Below are 17745 nucleotides of genomic sequence, written 5' to 3'. Positions count from 1 at the left end.
GGTAAATTATGACACTTTATGACAACAGTCATAAATATTCATGAAGGCTTATTCATGTTTATGACAGGTGTTATGTCATCTTTATGACGGTGTCATGACAGTCTTATTCACCCCCCTTCAAATAAAGTGTTACCGAATGCATTAACTTTTAGTAAAAGTTACAACTGTAACAAACTGCTGTGTCCAGACAGTCCTCGGGGTGCAGCAAGGAGCAGTGGGATTTTGCATCTGTGTATGTGTGTGCCCTACATACAGTAGTGTTTGTCTACTGTTTGTCTACTGTATGTAGGGCTGAGTTGGTTGCGTCTCGCTACAGTTTCAAATCAAACATAGCAAATAAGGCAAACGTCTCACTGTCAAATGAGCTGAGTTAGAAGAGTATTTAAACTATCAAAGCCTGAAGTAGTCCAAAGTATGAGAGTATTCCATGATGGCTGATGATAAATGGAGGGTTTAGATGCTCTGATAGTTGTTGTAGTGAAGCAAAGCAGCACAAGCACAATCTATGATGAGTAGCTAAAGAGACAACACCCAGAGGCTACAAATGAGCCAACAGAGAAAATAAAACCCTTGCATTTATTAAAGTTACTGAAAGGTCTCTAAAGCTAAACAAATTGTTTGCTACATTTTTTCTCAATAAGTGTTTATGATGTAGCTTAGATGGATTTTTGACTGAAAAGCGCCGTATTCATGTCCATACTTTATTTACTGTTTTAAGGGCATTTAACAGTGTAGCTATTACAAAAAGGAATCATATTTAAGCTATGCTAACACATGCAATGCACACAGCTAATCATTTGTATGCTACAATACATTTCATTAAAGGCTGTAGCAGACACAAACTTGTTTTTCTTGAGAGTTGAACTCTGTTTTTGTTTACTTTTGCTTCAGTCTGAACTAATAAATGAGGGCTTCATTATTTTTAGTTAATGTTGTTAGAGGGGAACTGAATACATATATTTTATTTCCTTTCCATTTACTTTAAAATTGAGATTTGTTCACATTTTATGATACATCATAAATGTCATAAATATTTATTGTAAAAAAAAAGTGGGTCTATTAGAAAAATTAATAGCTTAGACTAATTCTGAAATTAGCCTATAGATTCTTTTGAAATAAATTCTTAGCAGCCCCTACATTAATTTTTTTTTTTCAACACCGTTAAAGGTCTTAAGTTACCTCTTATTTATCCATATTTTGCTTCAAAAAAGAACAATTTTGCTTTAATCTTTTAAGGTGGTCTTGAGTCACGTTTCTTGATGGTTTCGGTACAAAGGCTTTTTGTTAGAACCTCTAATTATCATCAGTTCCTATTTAATTAACTATTTGTAACTGTTAGCTTTTTGTTGGTCATGCTTGTTAAGTTTGATCAGTAATTCATTTAAGGACAAAAGACTCAGATGTACCATTGTTTGCATATAACCAAACTAAGCAAATAACCAATTTTATACTGGATCTGCAAGGAATTTGCTGCTGTGACAAAATATTTTTTTTAGAATTTTTTTCATCTAGCCTAGAATTACATTTTTGAACGAACAAGAACATTTCTTAAGAAATGATGACTAGAGCTCTAGCAGTGGCTAGATTAAACAAATAATGATTCACCTCTCAAGTCCTCTAATTGGGTTTTGCTTGATTTTTCTTTCCTTTTTCAGATACTGTTCATCTGCTGTTGAACATTTTTAGATGGACAATTGTTCTGCCCCTTACTTCATTTTTACCAAGTTTACTGAATTGTATAGAAAATGAGTAAAAAAAAATCTATTTTAAATAGAAAGCCTGAAGAACTACTGATCAAAACCACTTTGTAAGGTTACAATAAAGTCTTCCTGCATGAAGCAATGTAGTTGAAACTCTTGTAGTTCTTGCACAGTACTTCAAATAGGGTTAATGTAAAAATGAAAGGTTTTAAGCCAAAGTAGATGTCCTTTCTATTTAGTGCCAAAAGTTGTGTATATATTTTAAGGTAGGTGAGGACAAAGTGCTGCAGATTTCCTCCAACCATTTAGGGTAATCCTTGAATTGAAGCTTTTGACTGAAGGCTTTTTTCCTGACAGCAGCTTCCAGGAGCCCATACACCAGGTGGCTCTTTGCACTAAAATGATAAAAGTATTACAATTTTCTCCTCATTTTGACTTCTTTGATCCTGTCTTTGTTTTGGCTCTTCTCCTCATCCGTTTTCTGTCTGCTTTTTTCTTCCCCTTTTTTTCAGCGAACTGTGTTCTTTGTATAAACACTTTCTTTCAGACTGGGCCGGAGTGGAGCTTCGACTGAATTCAAACGAGACGGGTCAAATGGTCGCCAGTACAGAGGTGAAGTTCTACAACTGCAGCACACATCAGATGTGAGTGCACCGCCCTTCCCCCACCTTTGATTTGTTCAATAGATGGAGGAACACAACTTAATTTAGGGCAATGATGTACTGATGCTTCCAACCCCACTTAAGATCGCGCTGCGAGATAACCTCAGAGTTCAATTTATCTGTCAGGTTTCATTTAAATCAACATGATGAATTTGTCATGGGCTGTTTATTTCGCCTTTGCTTTAGTGGCAGTTTGTGGGCTTACTGCTTACAGCTTTGAATACAGCTGACAAGTTTTCTGTGTGGTAGTACACACTCATTAGCTATTTTTTCCTTGCTCTTATCATGTAAGTACTTTGAAAATTATTTTGAGATTTATTTCTAGAATGGTTGTTACCATGATAAGATGTCATTTTTGACATCAGTTTCTCCCATTGTTTGAGTGCTAGTTTATGTAAAGACTGAATTTTTTTTCACCACTGTGTCTCTGACCACAACATAGAGATACAGTTATAATTCAATTGGGATCAGTTATAAGAAAAATGAGAAATAGCATATCAAGAAAAAAAAAATATTCCTCTCTTCTTTATTTACTATATGTTTGTTTATCATCCTCTGCATTTATCTGCACAGAGTTTTTAAGTACAGTTTGGACAATAAGTATTACTTTAAATTTTATTGTGGCACATCAGATACGTTCTGTCCCAAATGTCCCAAAATGGTTCTGATGATGGCAGTGGTTGCTGGTGATTATCTAAAACTTTTAGATGTTTAAAAAATATTGGTTCTGTTTTTTTGCAACCCAGTTGCTTTTTTTTTTTTTTTTTTTAAAACTTTTAATTTCACTTACAGTAAAAGTAGCTTATTATTTGAAATGCATACAGAAAGTCTAGGTGTGTGTCCTATGTAAAATGACAATGTTAGAAAATCTGCAATGGCTAAAATATTTAGGAAATATTGTGATATTAATTACAATAACCAGATTCAAGTACATCTGGTACACTGGAAAATTACCTAATGTTTTTTTTATTCTTAAATGTCATCAGAATCCTATTAAAAGAAGCCAGCATATATTTTTTGGGTGTTTTGGTTGTAAGAGAAAATTCCACCAAAACTCAATTAATCTCTATAATAGACACTATTTTTTTCTTTACAGAAAAAAAACCCCTAAAAACATAAACAACTGTAACCTTTAAAACCAAAGTTCGGAATAAACTATGATTTTTGAGTGTCATTACAGCCCCAAACAGAATTTGCTTTAATCCACCTTATTTTTTAAATTGAAAACAATCAGCAAAAGATTAGGGGCATAATACTTGCAACATTCGGGGATAATGTAATTTCTTATTTTAGTTAGATTCAAAACTACAAAAGCATTTTAATCATTTTTGTATGCTGAAATGATTAATAATGAGGTTTCAGGCAGACAAGAAACCAAAAGTCTGATCTGTGGGTCTTCTGTAACGATGAACTCAGTCAGACATGACACAGAAATTCAGTTGCCATCTAATCAATACCAAAATCAAGCCCTAGTGTGATTTTGATGGTGCAATTTGAGAATACCACTTTGGACTTTAGTATTTTCAAATCAATGTAAAATTTCCCTGCAGTGAAGTTTTGCTGTCTGGCTGCTAGAAACTGTTTCTTGAAGGCTGGCATTCTCCAAGGGCTGCTAAATGGATAAGCATTAGACTCACAGACCCCCCTCTGACCTAATTTTGTCTCAGGGGAGTCTGCAGGGGAAAATCATAAGACACTATTTTTATTTATTTTTTTGTCGTCCTCTGGTGCCTCAGGGCAGGTAAAACTGTGTAAATTAAAGAGAACTTTATTTAAATGCCAACCAATATAAGCTCCCTAACTGGGTCCGGGAAGCTGTTTTGACTATGAGCCATTTTGTAAATGTCAACTGTATTAATCACAACAGTAAACTATGGCAAGAGGCTTGCATTTTGCATAACAATTACAAGCAGGAACAATAGCAGATCTTATTAGGATGAACGTTAATTAGTTGTACATGTCACCTTTAAAAGACTCCTCAGAAACATGCAAACTTCTGTGTGTTTGTTAGAAACACAAGACAAGACAGTTAAAGTCAAGAGGCCAAATCACAAAACTGAAAGGTCACATGAAGACCTTTCATGCAATGTTTTCTTTATCAGCCTTACTCCACCTACTACACTACAGCATAAACAAAGAGTAAACAGGAGTTTACCGAAGCAGAGTGCATTTTCTTTTTTTGATTGACTGGGAATTAGTCCACTATGTGCAGACATCCCATTTATTCACTTTAACTGAAACATGGATGCCACAACATACCCATAATAAGCCATTAGTGATAAACAGTTGGATGCTCATCGCATCTGCTCCACAACAATATGGCCTCCATTAGCTGCAGGGTGACCCTGTATACTTGTGTGATTAATATTTCACACAAAACAAGCTCCTAACCCTGCACCTTCTTTCCCATCTCCCTCTTTACTATACCTCCGCATCACGTCAGCCTCCATAATGAATTATCCAGTGTCTGCAGCACCCTGCCAGTCTAGTTACACTGTGGCGATGCACAGCCGCTCCCACCCCATATTTTTTTTTCCTCACGTAGCACTTTTTAATGTCCGTCCTAGCCTTGGGCAGCTAATTATTATCAAAATTTAATTATGCAGCTCTACATTTATTGCCATTTGTTGGTCGGCATGAGCTGCAGTATCAAAAGGCTTGTGGTGGTTTACGTTTTTCTCTTTGCTGCATCCCATTAAATAAGATCTATTGCTCTTTTTTTTTACTTCATCAGGAAAAGTAGACATTTTCAATTGCAAATTTTCTTTAAATTGTCTCCGTGTTTGCTGTTTAATCGAGTTGGCTGAGGTTGTTCAGGAACAACTTTAATCCACAATTGACCGCATGCTAGAGGCAACTGAATCTGAGCCAAGGATGTTGCACAACTCTACCCTTCACATAATGAGCTGCCACTTTTAACCCATGTTCTACATAATCAGATGATGAATGGGTAAAATAAAAATACCACCTGAAAGTAAAGAACATCCTGTGAGCAGTAAAAACAAATTTAATCACATGAATACAGGATACCCTAATATTATTTCACCCTCTGGAGATAATTTGTAAAAAGTATTACAATAAAATCCAACCTTTGAATGCCATGCTTATTTGCACATGTGGAAATTCCCATAAAATAAATGTTCCTGAAGCAGTTCTGTAATTTATGCTTTGCTTTTTAAGTTTTTTAGTATTTGGTATCCATGGATTCTATATCCCAGGACAATTATGGGATGTCCTATCTGCAAATCCAATTTTCTGACTTTCCAGGTGGAAATATGGAAATAGTGCTACTAGAAGTTAGAATTTGAACTGGGGAAGTCAGAGTTTGATGTGAAGCCCCGACAGCTGTAAAGAATATGGGTGCCGAGTGTATAAAATGTAATGATGTTCCATGTATTGTTAAACCAAACATTATTCATACCCCTTGAAGGTTTAGATTCAGAGTAATTTTTCATTCAACCAAAAAGTTTATTTCTATATTCCAGGACAAATCCTTCACTCTACATTCATAGCAATATTTCAAAAGGTTTTAAAAAAAGTACAGTGGAGCTTTGGCAAACAAAAAAGCTGAGCAACAACCAAAGTTCACCTTTCCACCACCAGGCACGGTGTGGTGAATGTAAAGGAAGCTAATACTGAAGGCTCTGAGCTAGAAAAGCGCAGAAAACAGCAGCACTATGTTGTCTTTAAGTCTCCATAACAACCATTTTCAATTTCCAAAAGGGTCTTAAGAGGGGTTGCCAATAATTGTGGACTGTACGTTGACAAGTTGACATCAGAGTACATCTAACAAGGACATTGTATGTCCTTGATGCTTCATAATTGTTTGGTACAGTAATTCACCTGTTTAAAGTTTACTTAAATGCAGAGGTTTGTCCAGTGAGTCTGCTTTCTCATGGTCATATTTTATCATCTCCAAAATAACAAAAGACATTCAATTTTGGTGTATATAAATCTTGAGGAAAGAAATGCAGTTGAATTAAGTCTTACGAAATGTTGCTGAAGATGAGTCTGAAAGAGTGTTTATAGTTTAAAGATGTCCATGTTTATTTACGGTATGTAGTAATATGTGGTTATTTCTTTGTGCAGGTGTCTGTCATGTGTGAACAGCACATTTCGCTGCCACTGGTGTAAATACCGCAACCTTTGCACCCATGACCCAAGCAGCTGCTCTTTCCAGGAAGGAAGAGTCAATGCGTCCGAGGTACAGAAACAGAATTACTGCACCTGATTTAAACAGTGCTTTCAGATGTAAGATTAATCTATTGAGTAACACTTTTACCGTTCAGTTTTTACCTGCAAAGAACTGAAAATGAAGCTCAAAAATAAAGAATAAACAAGATTAAGAGCCTACAACCGCATTTGTGACTATAAGCGATCATAAAGGGATGTTTTGAGGTTGTAATAACATTGCCTACATAACTTTTGTTGACATGATCTTAGTTTTTAGAAGAGTGTATCGGATAAAACTTTCATTTGAGGCTGATCCTTAGTTTTTAAGAGTAAACCAAATCTGTATTTATGAAAAATCTTTATTTATTGCATTGCATAAACCCATGCACAAAATGAAAATGAGTTATATTTATACTGATACTTTTGCCCCATACACCCTTTTAATCCCTGTTCTACATTGGTCTCTATGCTTATGTAACAGAGCATAAGCTTATAAATACAGACACACACAAATATGCAGAAGAGGTTTTGTAAATGTGGTGCAGTGATTTGCTGTCACTCACAGCTGTAACCACATATTTTATATTCAAAATGTGAAATGACACAATTTCTTTTTGTCAGTACCCAACATAAAATTAGACTAAACCCTTCCAGTTTTAGGTCAGTTAGCATTATCACATGTATGAGCTAAATGTCAGAAATTTTTTTCAGATGCTTAAGTTATCACATGTATTTGGAAGTATAAACTCCCAGAGAATGTCCAACATTTAATAATTCACAAAGGTAACAGTTTCTGTGCCTTAGAGATAAATGCATTTGATGCAGAATGTGCAACAAATACCAATAAAGCTAACGACCTGGTAAAGATGCTGGCCAAGTCTGGAGCGACAGTGCCATTGGTCACAACTGAAACAAGAAATGAACCAACATCAGCTGAATAGCCACTCAGAGAGGAAGAATCCAATATTCCAAAAGCAATATAGCAAAACCAGATCATAGTTTGTAATTGCATTCAGGAGCAATGTTCTCACTTTTTGGAGACATGTTTTGTGGTAGGATAAGAATAAAATTGATATGCTTGGCTAAAACAAGCATTGTTAGATTCAGGGGAAAAAGTAAGATGCCAGTTAGTTCTTAAAAGGCTTAAAGACAACAAAGCCATTCCTCGCATTTGTCATCAAAATGTTTTAATCTTAATCCCCTAGAAAATTTGTGGGAAGAGTTGAAAAGACATGGTTGAGCAAGATGGTCTGTAAACCTAACTCAGTATGTGAGTTAGGTATGTGGAAGGAAATATTTGACCCAATTCATCTGGTTTAAAAGGTATTACTACCAAATTCTAAGGAAAAGTAAATAAACATGCAATTATAAAGATTTTTTTAATTAATTTTTTTTAAGCAAAACATTCTCTTATTTTTGGAGTATCATACAGTTATGAATAATTTTGGTAATTTTACCTGACCCAAAGAAGAATAGTTTAGACTAGCTTAATGTCAAACAGAAAAAAAAAAAAAAAAAGATTTAAATGTTGCTTTTATGTGTACATTTCCTAGCTTAATATAGAAACAGTGTGTGAGGGGGTATTCTTATGAACTACTTTTTCATTTGCTCTCACAGGACTGCCCTCAGCTCCTCAACTCTGGGGAAATTCTTATTCCGGCCAGCGAGGTCCGACCGATCACCTTGAGGGCCCGAAACCTCCCCCAGCCGCAGTCGGGCCAGCGGGGCTACGAGTGCGTGGTGAACGTACAGGGCGTCAGTCACCGTGTCACGGCACTGCGCTTCAACAGCACCAGCGTTCAGTGCCAGAACAGCTCGGTATGACCCCGAACATGCTCGGCGGGAGTCTCTCAGCTGTCAAACCAGAGACACCGCCTCAGACGCTCTATTGTCAAGCTGTGCATGGTGTATCAGCATCAATGAATTTTGCCTTAGATGTTGCACCGTAGAGACACGAATGGGGAGGAAAGAAAAAGTTGAGGTGCAGAAAAAACGTGCAAAACATGAGGAAAGAAATACTTTTCCGTCTCTGAATTTTGTGAAAGCAATCCAGGATCATCAGGGTTTCAGAGGCACCCTGTAGATTTCTTTGGATTTTTCTTCCCTACATAATGCAAATCAGAGCGTACATTTTGAAGCACAGCATATACTGCAATGCTGTGACAATGTATGAAAAGGCCATTTTCCTCAGATTCAGATGATTGGTCACCCCAGCCAAGGTTTGTGTCCCTACATGTCAAAGAGGAACAGAGCAGACAACCATAGCAGAAAATGACAGATGGTTAAAAGCCTCGTCTCTCCGCTGGCCTTTCATCCTCTGATTTTCTCCTTTCAGTCTCTCTGTGTCTTCTTATATTCTCTATCCTCTGTCTCCATTTGACTTCCCTCTCTTCCTGTTTCCATTTTGAAGCCTATTCCCTTTCAATCTCGTTTTTTTTCTGCTTTTCAGTACATGTACGAGGGTGTGAAGATCAGTGACCTGGCGGTGGACCTCTCCATCGTATGGAACGGCAACTTCATCATCGACAATCCCGAGAAGATTAAAGGTGCCTCTGCCATCCATCACTGCCAAGCCAGAGGAGTGTAAAGCACTCAATCCAGAGGCGATATATGGTTTATAGAGAGCACTTCAAGGTTCCCAAAAGGCCTTGAGAGAAAGTTCACGTTATCACTGGGTTTTTATCAAAGAGCACCAAATCACTTCTATGCCCAGGGGGGCAATGGGTGAATCTTCATATTTGCTCAGCTTGCATCCCTGATTGGTTTTCTTTTTTTTTTTTTTTCCCTGTCAGTCACTTTTGGAGATAAATCAGTTTCAATGTTTTATATATTCACAAAACCAAAATTAAAATCAAGGATGAACTACTTTGAGTTTGACATAAAAACTCAGTGAAATACAGTAAGTAAATGGAAATAAAGTAAATACAATAAGTTTGTGGTTGTAACATGACAAAGTGTTCGGGGATAAAATTCTGTGGCATCATTGTGGGGCAATATGTTTATTTGATTACCGTTTGCCATAAAGTTTTAGTTTCTATAGGTTTCTTAAGCTATTTAAGCATCATAAAAGAAGTGCAGTTTCTTGGCTTTTATCAGCTAAAAGCATCGTTATTTGTTATTCTGCAGTGCATCTGTACAAGTGCAGCGCCCAGCGGGACAGTTGTGGCATGTGTCTACGTGCTGAAAGGAAGTTCCAGTGTGGCTGGTGTAGTGGTGAGGGTCGGTGCACCATGAGGCAGCACTGTCCTCCCATCTCCCCTTACGCCAGCCGCTGGCTGGACCTTTCTGCCAGGAATGTCAAGTGTACCAACCCACGCATTACTGAGGTTTGTTGCTTGCACAACTTTCGAACTCATGCAGACAAAACATGTGTGCAATTTTACCTGCATAGTCATACATGTTCACTTTTATCATTAGCTTAATAGGCTCGCATGTGTTGTATTTAGCTGTTTTTCAGTCAACTGGCGGTTGATCAAAAAATAATTCTTGTTAGTTTCTCCTTTTGTGATTTACAAACTCTAAAATTGGCAAAAACAAACTACAAAAACACTTGTTGGCTTTGGTGCAGTTTGTTCAAAAAGTTTAAACCATGGCAGAGAGCAGGAAAGTGTCTTCGATCGTGCTTTGACCTCATGCCAATTCCACAAAAATACTTTTAGAGAAATCAAGGTGGACAAAGATTATTGGTGTAGGTGAGTAATCATGTCAAAATAAAAATATTAAAGTATAGAAATACTCCAAGTTTAATTCCTCGTAAAATATCTAAAAGTATATTTTACTTTTTTTGCTTCTGTATTGGAAAAAAACTTCCAGGACATCATGTGAATGTGTTGTTGTCTGGGCTTTAAACAGCAACAAAATGCAGAGAATCCGCAGCTACGTCTGTTTACCTGAGACTATCTGACATTTTGTTCCATGCCAGCTGAATACCTTAAGTTCTTGACAGCTAAACGTATTCAGTCTGTTTAGAAAAAAGTGATGGATCTTTTATGTCCCAAACCCCTGTTCATTCTCTTGAATAAGGCACTGTGGGTCATGCACAAAGATGCAAGGCTCTTCCACTTCAAAGAGCCGGCAGCCTTTGATGTCCCTGTCACATTATTAGTGTTTCTGAAGGAGCTGCAGCAGAATGAATCAACCGCCGAGCGCTGCTCGACAGCACAGGCGGAGTTGCTTCACCATTGCTCCTATTCTGCTCTGTAGGTCCGAATGTTCCCCTGCTGGCATGGTTTGCTTTTTTCACTGGAATGTGCTGTGAATGGTTTTCTCAAGGCTTTGTTATCCTCTGAATTATTTATGAAAGTTTATTTTTGAATTATTGCCAATGTCAAAGCTTTTTGAATAAGTCTTGAAAAGTCTGCTTTTCATTTTCTGCACGAGTTGCATCCTTCAAAGATTTCAGTTCAAAAACTAAATGAAATCTTACAGAAGGGAATTTGTTGTTTTAAGAGTGCTTTGACTGTAAACTTTAAGATGAACACTTTAAAAGTTAAATTAAACTTACTACATTTGTCCACATAAACAATTGTAGTAAGTTTAACACTGACAAATGGAAATAACAGAGAATCCAGAGCTGTTATCTTCGCACAAGTAAGATCTCACTAAATCCTTTTGTACTTTTTTATCTCCTTCTAATATAAGATAAGCCCAGTAGCAGGACCTCTGGAGGGGGGCACGCTTGTCACTATTCAGGGCCTGAACCTGGGTCTCTCCTTCTTTGAGCTTGTGGGTAACGTGGAGGTGGCAGGAGTGGAGTGCACACCGCAGCAGGAGGGATACGTCACTGCAGAGCAGTAAGACATCATCCTTAGTGTATCACTGTTGTCATATACAAATGCTTTATATTTTAGCTTACTAGTCCTTCCTAACATTCAGTTCAAAACACAAAAGAAGTACTTACATTTTATAATCCTGAAACACAAACTCTAAAGTATTTCCCTTTTAAAAATAGGCAAATACAGGGTAGAGCATATTTATGAATTAGAAATAAAAGGATATAGATTGAAATTTAAAAAATGTGAAACTGATACTCTTAAGAAAAATCCAGTACAACTAATTGTCATTAGATTTCACCTGACTGCTACGTAGAGCCCAGCTTTGTGTAATTTATTTGCAGTATCAATACAGATGCTACCTCAGACACCACATTTCAACCTATCATCTGACAATAGGAGGAAAAAGGCACAACTACAATCAAACCAAGACATGGGACAAACGTGTCTCAATGGGTAGTATAGTTGTCTTGCAATCAGAAGGTTGGAGGTTCAATTCCAGCTTTCTACTTAACTCCAAGAAGGGGATCGTTGTATGAATCTGTGACATTTTTGCTGTAATTGACTTTTTAAAATCTTATTGGGTTTAGTCAACACATAAGACACAAAATCTGGTTGTCTGGTAAACCATATTTTTATCTAGTTCTCTGTTTTAAATCAAAGAAAATTTTTTTTTTTTTTTCAAAAAGTGCTTTAATAGAACATTCACTAATTATGTCCCTCTGCTATACAAGCCCAGTCAATGAATCCCTCTAAGCAGCATGGAGTATGAATACTTTCACAAAGCACTGAATGCAATATTTTGCAAATCCAAAACCTCAATGAAAATTAACCCATGCAATTTCTTTCATGCTCGTATACTGTACATAGTTTTTTTTTTTTTTTTCTCCATGACTCTAAGATCATGAATCATAGCTGGTGTGTAAGTAAAAAGTCGACACGCCTCCCCAGGCTGCAGGGGACTTCGCTTTGCTCTGGTGCTGCCTCAGCCAAAGAGGGAGGCAGACAGTCTTTGTGTCGTCGTTGTTATGAGGCTGTCGGTACAGCTGTAATTGAAATGCGCTGCATGTCGCTGACTGGAGGGACAATCTGTTAGCCATGTGTTTCTCTCACAGGCATGTAATGCGATTGGGACCAAGCTGCAGCGACTTTATTTATACCCTTGTAAAACAAAAAAAAACAAAAAAGAAAGAAAAAAACCCAGGAAAAGAAAGGAACATGCCAGCTGTAAATAGGAATCCCCACGTGATCTACGAGAAGAAGAGATGGGCCGGGACGATTCATTGAGTGCTCCCATTGTGCGGACGACTTATGGTTTCTTTTGCAAAGCAGCAGATTTAGCAGGGCCATTCATTCAGCTCACACAGCGCTTTAAAACATGACATTACAGATGTTACAACCATTAATTTCACTATCGGGTCAGTTGCTGTAATGACTTATACATAACATGCTTTATCTTATTGACCTGACAGGCAATACTGATTTATTGGAGAAATCCCCATGTTGTCATGGCAACGGGAGGTAATGGCGGATGGCGGTCATGCCTGTGATGGGAAGGGGTGTAGTTTATCATTTGAGTTATATTGCTGTTATAGGTTTCCTATTAGGAAGAAAGATGAGCCTCTGTATTGACCCGCAACTTTTATGAAAGTCTGCTTCAATCACATTGACCAAAAGAGAGCATCTTCTACCAGTGAGACTCATGATGAATGTGGCATAGTGCAGTCACACTTGTGTGATTGTTTGTGCATCCGGATTGTGTTATTATTATTAGCCAAATTCGGATGGCAGTGGTTTGGACTGGATATCGATTTATCATTATACGTTTTGCTTTTGACAGGATTGTATGCGAGATGGATGCGGCTCTGGAAGGAAGCGCTCCAGGCCCAGTCAAGCTATGTGTCGGTGAATGCAGACCAGAGTTGAGCGCACAGTCCTCCCAGATCTACACGTTTGTGGTAATTCACAAAGAGAGAGAGAGAGACCTGTCAGTTTGCTCTGACAAAAATATTCTTTGTAATCCTGTGCAGTGAGAATCCACAGCTAATAATTAGGCTACCTCAAAGCTCAGTTCACACAGGTAAAAATGTCATTGTGAATGATTTTTGACTACATGTTTAGGCCCAAAAAGAGGTTTTTCCATTTTTCAATTTTTTGTCAGGTACTGTCTTTCAAAAGAGATAACTGACTGACATCATGTAGTAATTAGCATATTCATTGCATCATTGCACAGCATGTGTGTCCTCCTTTCTGGAAGCTTTGCTGTAAACAAACACAAAGTTGGACACAATTGTGATATTTAAGGAACAGAATTAATCTTTTTCTAGATTCATTTTATCATTTAACCCTTTTGGGTAAAGAATTTCTACCAGCCAATGGGAGGCAAAGTGTCACAACTGTGACAGAAAAAGATGCACAGGTTTCTAAATTAATTTCATATGAAACCTGAAAAGTGTGTTATTTGTATTTAGCTGTTTATATTCTAATATCCTGAAATAAAATCCAGCTAAAATATTTCAGTTCTCTTAATTAGTAAAGCAGAGACATTACCCAGAATACCTGCAATACAGCAGTAAAAACTGGTTCTTGAAAGCATGGCTGGCCATGAACAGAATCCAGAATTGTACCATATTTTTTCTTTTTTCAAATTACGTCTTAAACAATACTCTGTGAGATCCTTAAAGCTTGGAACAGAATCACAGTACATAAAGACTACATTGCTAATCAGAGCTACTTTGAAATCATTGTAAGGGAAATGCTTTAAATTAATTGGAGGCAAAAATAAAGAGATTACGTTTTTGTTGTCGTGTGTGTGCGTAACAGCCTGATTGTGCTTCACCCACATAGAAGACACAAGAATCCTGGACCAGAGGAAACAGTATTGGCAACTCTCTCCCGCAAAAGCAGAAAGTTTGTTTGCAAAATCTCTCAATTTTAAGCCCTTGAGCATAAAAACGCTGTTTTATGCCAGCTGAGGGAACTGCAAAAACATTCAGTGCAGGTTCACATGTTAAGTTCAAAATTTGCTTGAAAAGTTAACAGAAATCATAAACAGGCTCATCCGAACATCTTGGTGCCCAGTGTGACTTCAGATATCACAGACAGCAAGTCTGCTTGATTTGTGGATTTAATAGATATCAAGGAGAATTTTCACAGTGGATATGTATAATTCATGATATATTTATTTTATATTTATATTCTAACAATATATTTTGTCCTCTGCAAGAAAAGCAGCTTTATACGTAATTTAACTAGTCTCTCTTCTTATAAAGCTGAACAAATGGTGAAAAAGACAAAGTCCAAAGCAAAAAGGTTTTTTTGAGAATACATTTTTTTGCCATAAATATTAAACAGATTTTGTTTGTCCGTAGATATCCACCATTTTGGCTCTGACCCCAAGCAGAGGACCTGAGTCTGGGGGTACCAAGGTTACCATTGTTGGTGAGAATCTGAGCGCAGGAAGCACTGTCACTGTGTACTTTGGGAATCAAACCTGCGAATTGTACAGGTGAGCCTAATGATAATATGATCCCCTGATGTTATTGTAATCTTTCTTTCTATTGGAGCCCAGATGGAGAGGCACTTGAGTAAGATTGCCTCTGCACAGTATTAGCGAATTAGCCTTCTCTTGTTTTAATCAAACGCAGGATGAGTCAATTTATTCAAAAACGTGCACATTAGTTACAAGTGTGTGCTTGCATTTTAAATTAGGAATAAGTAATGACTGGTGAGGGAGTGATGAAACTCACATTAGTTATTTCTTTCTCCATGTATTTATAGAAATCTATTTTAAGTAAAAATTTTGCACATTGTAGCAGTCAGGCAGGTGAAGCAAAAGAGCCATTAGCAAAGAGCTCCCTCTAATTACGGTTTCCATCCCCAATATGACTGCAACAAGCAGGAGATGGGACAGGCTATAATGAATCCTCTCCCTTCATGCGTGGCTCATAACTGTATGAAGTCAGGGATTTGCCTCTGCAGCAGTGAGAGGGGCAGACACAATCGAAAGCATGAATAATTCTCTCTTTTGGTTCTCCCACCAGGAGGAGCATGTCAGAGATTGTGTGCTTTGCGGCTCCATCGCTGACGGGCGCGGGACCAGTTCAAGTCAGTTTGAGTGTCGACCGGGCCAGAGCTCCTGGAAGTCTGACCTTTGAGTACATTGAAGACCCCACAGTCCAACGCATTGAACCACTGTGGAGCATTGCGAGGTACCACACTGGGAACATTTGCTTTCTCTTTGTGTCACATCGACACGTAATGAAGCCACCTGTACAGGCCAAGTTAGTTGTTATTTTAAAATTCGGAGCTGTTTAACTACTGTTTATGTACGATAGAGGGATTTTTTTGTTTTTGCAGAGGAACGTGCAACTTGACTGCAAAACAGCCAGCCTGCCTTTAAACTTTTGCTAGTTGTCATGGTTACCTGCCGTTGTCTTGCTGTATTAACCATAAACATGAATAAGGCATCTACTTATTTATGTCTATGGTTTCAACATTAGCTAGCATGTTGTCGGTGTATAACAACAGTTTGTCACGTCAAGGTAAGTGAAGTTATGCTATGAAATTGAAGTTAGTGATTGAGATATGTGTTAATAATCTATATGCATTACATTCAGGAGAGTGGATAAATGACAAGAAAGAATGGACCAAACTTCAATGAATACTAAGAATATTAAAGCAGTTTTGTTCATGGTCAAATCATCATGTCTCAATAAGATGTGTTAGGGTTCCTCTAAATAAGACAAACGTATCCATGGTGAACAAAGGTGCCCGAATATGGTTTATCTAAAACTGCAAATTTTCATCACAAAACAGATTTCATATTTAGCATGCAGAAGACAAATTAAATACAATCATTTCTTCTTATTTTGGTCACAATTAGAGAAAAAAAAAAAAGGCCAGTCAGCTGCAGTCATCAAGGCAGGCGATGAAGTAAACCATCAGAAACCAAAAGTGCAGCAGGCTGAACGAGAGGCAGTGCGAGGTACAAAGACGCTTCACTAAAAATAAAATAACTTGGACATATGTAGATGCCGCAAAGTTCTGTGCAGGAGTTGCAGCATGCAAAGAGATGTGAACTGAACTGGTGACTTGTAAATAATTTTATTAGCCAAATTGTAAACAGGTTAAATAGTTAGGATAATGTATTCTTGCTTTCTTTCTGCAGGCGACACGCACAGTACAATGGGTGCTGACGCAACGTGACGTCAACTGATAACCACTCTATATCAATCAATCAATTTTTATTTATGTATTTACCTCGTCCCTTTCTACCAGCATCAAAGGGTTTCACACAACAGAAATGAATGAACTGCAATACAGTTTTATGCACTGCCTACAAAAATATACACGTTACAAAAGTGAAGTATTTATTTCAAATAATTATACTAGTCAGGTGGGAACAATAATAAATATATTTTTAAAAAAAGCAAGAAATGATTATATAGTAAAAAGTAAACATAAGTGTTTTGCAATTCACAGGCTATAATAAAAAAAAGAAAAGGCAGACAGACCAAAAATATATAGTAAAATATTTGTATTGATTTTAAGTTGAAGAGCGCTTAAAAATGTTACAGTAGAATATTATAGCAAAATGTTAGTATGAAATTATCCATTAGTAATTCATAACCATAGAAAATATTTATGCATAATAGAAAAGAAAAAGAAAATTTCTCCATTGAATTAAAGCTGTTTGGCTGATTCCCAGCCTGATAGCTGAATGCTCTGCAGCCTGTTCTTGTCCTGAGAACTCACAAGTAAACCTGCACTCTGAGAATGAAGGGCCTTCTTAGTACACTATAGGAATGGAAGATCTGTAAGATACTGTGGGGCTCTAATGTTGATCTTTATGTTGGTGAGAAGAATTTTAAAGTCAGTTCTGAATTTCGCTGAAAGTTCGTGAAGAGCTTCCAGTATTGAAAAGCTATGTTCTCCCATGCTAGTTCCTGTAAGTGCTTCAGCTACTGCATTTTGAATGATCTGAGATTTTCTCTGGGAATAACAGAGTTCCAGTACTCAGACTTAGCAGTATCAGAGCAGAGACAAAATGCTTCTGATTGTTGTTGGAGTAGGCCTCAAGATTTCTTCGGTACAGGGTTCTAAAGAGAAAAACATAAAATGTTGAAATGTTCTAATTGTGCCTCTTTGTTGATACTGATCTGAATCATTTTGAGCTGATTATCCATTGAAACGGAGAAATGATCTGATGTTTAGAATCTTTGATCACTCATCATTCCAAGCTACATTATTTACACACAAAATATTGTTGTTGTGTATTCTACCTCTGGGTTTTCTGCCAGAGATCAAATTTCTATGATTTACAGCAACATGTCTAAGTTTACTAAAGCAGCAAAGCAACCAAAACCATCACATTCCATCGTATTTCATTATCAAGATGATGTTTCTTTTTATTTAATGCTGTTAGATTTACGCCAT

General features: G+C 37.2%; 1 protein-coding gene across 1 annotated transcript in view; it reads left to right on the top strand.

Moving 5' to 3' along the window:
* The window catches only part of plxna2 (plexin A2), an 87316-nt gene that overhangs the window by 46202 nt on the left and 23369 nt on the right, over nt 1-17745 (top strand). The window contains exons 7-16 of the mRNA XM_015031294.1: nt 1656-1671; nt 2248-2344; nt 6452-6566; nt 8153-8353; nt 8985-9081; nt 9662-9861; nt 11177-11328; nt 13148-13265; nt 14679-14815; nt 15351-15518. Of these exons, the coding sequence (XP_014886780.1) occupies nt 1656-1671; nt 2248-2344; nt 6452-6566; nt 8153-8353; nt 8985-9081; nt 9662-9861; nt 11177-11328; nt 13148-13265; nt 14679-14815; nt 15351-15518 (1301 nt within the window). The remainder of the gene's footprint in view (nt 1-1655; nt 1672-2247; nt 2345-6451; nt 6567-8152; nt 8354-8984; nt 9082-9661; nt 9862-11176; nt 11329-13147; nt 13266-14678; nt 14816-15350; nt 15519-17745) is intronic.

This window comes from Poecilia latipinna, unplaced genomic scaffold (genome assembly GCF_001443285.1).
Source record: "Poecilia latipinna isolate Pla-1442-1.1 unplaced genomic scaffold, P_latipinna-1.0 Scaffold202, whole genome shotgun sequence".
In the NCBI taxonomy this organism is placed as follows: Eukaryota; Metazoa; Chordata; class Actinopteri; order Cyprinodontiformes; family Poeciliidae; genus Poecilia; species Poecilia latipinna.
Note: the sequence above shows the minus strand (reverse complement) of the source record. Positions and strands in the feature narration are given on the sequence as shown.